At 37.2% G+C, this 3,735-nt stretch overlaps 1 protein-coding gene across 1 annotated transcript in view; it reads left to right on the top strand.

Annotated features, from left to right (window-relative positions):
• The first annotated feature begins 835 nt into the window (after positions 1 to 835).
• Positions 836 to 3,735, top strand: part of LOC127672469 (vomeronasal type-2 receptor 116-like) — a 52,123-nt gene continuing 49,223 nt past the window's right edge. Inside the window, exon 1 of the mRNA XM_052167616.1 lies at positions 836 to 1,120. Coding sequence (XP_052023576.1) covers positions 836 to 1,120 — 285 coding nt within the window. The remainder of the gene's footprint in view (positions 1,121 to 3,735) is intronic.

Raw genomic sequence — 3,735 nt, 5'->3', positions numbered from 1 at the left:
GTTATAAATTCTTAATTACATAGAAATCCTCAAACATACTCATCACCATTGCAACTGTAAGAGGTAATATTGCTGTTTAGAATTTTAAATGTATTGGTTTGATGGTTGATGAAATACATTGTCATTATTTCATTTTCTAATTTTATTTCCATATTAATCTAATATAGAAAAGTGACTTTAGTTGAAATTAATTATTCTATTAATAAGAAAGATAAAGTAAATGAGGTTTATCTGCATCACTCATTATCTCTACAATATTTCAAGATTTTGTTTTTAAAGTACCAAATATTTCCATACATATACATTTTTCTGTTGCATTGATAGATCAAATATATACATTGTGCTTTAATTTCAATTATGTTTTTATTTTGAAGAAAAGTACCTTGTAAAACATGCAATAAATATTTTTGCAAAAGTAATTGAACAGTGGGCTGTAAACTATAAGAGAGCAAATATAAATTTAAAATTTAATATAATAAAGCAAATTTGATAGCCCAAAATGAGATACTCCTGATAAAACATGATTACATTAAGCTTATTTTAACTTTGTGAAGAGATTATGGTGCCTACCTGTATCTAGTTCATCAGAACTTGTATTCATTTCTCTATTTGGAAATTCATATATAAATAGCAGTTTGCATTCCCTCTGTTCACAATTATTCAGTTTTGATAAATCCAACCGATCTATATTTCTTCTTTTGAAATCACATATTATGTGAATCTTGTGTATCTATTGGAACATGGACACATCATCATTGTGTGCAACAAGGGCTCAGCTATTGCCTTCTACTGTGTCCTGGGATACCTCTGCTGCTTAGCACTTGGGAGCTACACTATGGCCTACTTGTCCATGAACTTGCCTGATACATTCAATGAAGCCAAGTTCTTGACATTCAGCATGTTGGTGTTCTTCTGTGTGTGGGTCACATTCTTCCCTGTCTACCATAGCACTAAGGGAAAGATCATGGTGGCCATGGAAATCTTCACCATTTTGGCTTCCAGGTGCTCCTTAGCTGCATCTTTGCCCCAAAGTGCTATATTATTTTGTTCAGAGCAGATAGGAACTCACTTTACTGCATCAGGGACAAAGCACATTCTAGAGGAAAATTTCATCTTGCAGGTTAGGTTATAAATTCTTAATTACATAGAAATCCTCAAACATACTCATCACCATTGCAACTGTAAGAGGTAATATTGCTGTTTAGAATTTTAAATGTATTGGTTTGATGGTTGATACAATACATTGTCATTATTTCATTTTCTAATTTTATTTCCATATTAATCTAATATAGAAAAGTGACTTTGGTTGAAATTAATTATTCTATTAATAAGAAAGATAAAGTAAATGAGGTTTATCTGCATCACTCATTATCTCTACAATATTTCATACTTTTGTTTTTAAAGTACCAAATATTTCCATACATATACATTTTTCTGTTGCATTGATAGATCAAATATATACATTGTGCTTTAATTTCAATTATGTTTTTATTTTGAAGAAAACTACCTTGTAAAACATGCAATAAATATTTTTGCAAAAGTAATTGAACAATGAGCTGTAAACTATAAGAGAGCAAATAATTTTAAAATTTAATATAATAAAGCAAATTTGATAGCCAAAATCTAGATACTCCTGATAAAACATAATTACATTAAGCTTATTTTAACTTTGTGAAGAGATTATGGTGCCTACCTGTATCTAGTTCATCAGAACTTGTATTCATTTCTCTATTTGGAAATTCATATATAAATAGCAGTTTGCATTCCCTCTGTTCACAATTATTCAGTTTTGATAAATCCAACCGATCTGTATTTCTTCTTTTGAAATCACGTATTATGTGAATCTTGTGTATCTATTGGTACTCATTTCTCAATATTTTATCCCCTTTTAATAAAACATATCTAATTCTCAGAGAACAATAATTACACTACTCTCTTTCTCAGTTAATACAAATTTGTATAAATATCGATCATTCTGTATATTATGATTTGTTTATTGCTATCTTTCACAAAAATCTTTTTATATGGCACAAGCCGTAAGGTTGCAGGAGTAAGAGAGAAAGTTAATTATGTCAAACTCTATCTCTAAGTTGAAAACAACCCGGATTCTATCTTTGAACATTGGCTCATTGTGATATCATTTAAAATACATTTTTCATACATTTTTGGTTTTCCTCACTCATGTCCTATCTGACCTCTCCAGCCTTCCCACTGATCCAACCATCTGACATCTTTCCCTCTATATTTAGAAAGCAAACAGTTATACAAAACAGGGAAAGCAAATGAACAACAAATGATGATAAATAATGAAAAGTACTTACATGAGTATACACATGCACACCAACACTCACAGATTTCCATCATTCCTGATCTGCTAGTGCAAATGAGGACACAAACGTTGGAGGAGTAATGAATGAACTGATGTTTTTTTTTTTTTTTTTTTTTTTTTAGTTGTACATATTTTTATTAAAATTCTAGGTCAAGCTAACAGTGGTGGTGTATTTCTTTTTTTTTTTTTTGATTTTTTTTTTATTCGATATAATTTATTTACATTTCAAATGATTTCCCCTTTTCTAGCCCCCCCACTCCCCGAAAGTCCCGCAAGCCCCCTTCTCATCCCCTGTCCTCCCACCCACCCCTTCCCACTTCCCCGTTCTGGTTTTGCTGAATACTGTTTCACTGAGTCTTTCCAGAACCAGGGGCCACTCCTCCTTTCTTCTTGTACCTCATTTGATGTGTGGATTATGTTTTGGGTATTCCTGAACTGATGTTTTAACTTTATTTCAACATCAAAGAATGAAATTATATTTGAAACTGCTTTTATGACTCTGAGAATAGATAGAACAAGATATACATCAATAAAATAATTATGGGGAGTAGCAGGGCGGTGGCAGTGGCAGCAGTAGCTGGTCGAGCTGAAGAGCCTTCAGCAGTGGATCCAAGGTGACAGGGTCCAGGCAGGCCCTGCGCCCACGACCACTGGCCATCGCTGGCCAGTCAGGCTGCAAGCAGCAGAGGATTTACGGTGCCTTTCACCGCACAGAAGCCACTCCAGAAATCTGCCTCCCGCCAGTCATGAAAGACTCGCCTCCATCTTGGTTCTCAGACCAGAGAGATCAGACAGATTGAGGTACGCAAACATAACAGGGGAGGGGGGCCATCGGGGTGCCAACCCAGCCAGGAGGTTTTTGGCCCTGCCCGGAGCGTGCACCACCATTTTGCCTACAGGATGCCAGAGAGCTCTAGCAGGCAAAGCTGGCTAACAGGCATAGCCCGAGGCTAACATAGCGGGGATCTACGCCCCAATAGGCCCTGGCCTGACCCCAAGAACTGGGCTGCTCAGTGGGCCATCTGTGTGTCAACCTGCCCAGGAGGTTGTTAAACCAGCAGAATCTCCCGGCACTTTCAGGGAGCACGCATGCACGCCTGCCATCCTGGCCACCTGACAGACCCAATTAACAGTCATAGCCCGAGGGGAACTTTGCTAGGACCTTGGCCTCCCAGGCTTTTGCCTAGACTCAGGACCTGAGCAGCTAGGCTAGCCTTGTGTGCACCAACCCATTTAGGAGATCGGCTGCCCAGCAGAGTGATCAGCATGCTGAAAAGGTTCCCTCAGCATTCACCCCCAGCACTCCATGAAGGAGCAAACGGGTACCATCTGGTTCACAGACACAATCTGGGGCAAAGCACACTAGGGTTGCAAGGGAACCCAAGAGGAGGACAGCACATCAGCAA

This window comes from Apodemus sylvaticus, chromosome 22 (assembly GCF_947179515.1).
Source record: "Apodemus sylvaticus chromosome 22, mApoSyl1.1, whole genome shotgun sequence".
In the NCBI taxonomy this organism is placed as follows: Eukaryota; Metazoa; Chordata; class Mammalia; order Rodentia; family Muridae; genus Apodemus; species Apodemus sylvaticus.
Note: the sequence above shows the minus strand (reverse complement) of the source record. Positions and strands in the feature narration are given on the sequence as shown.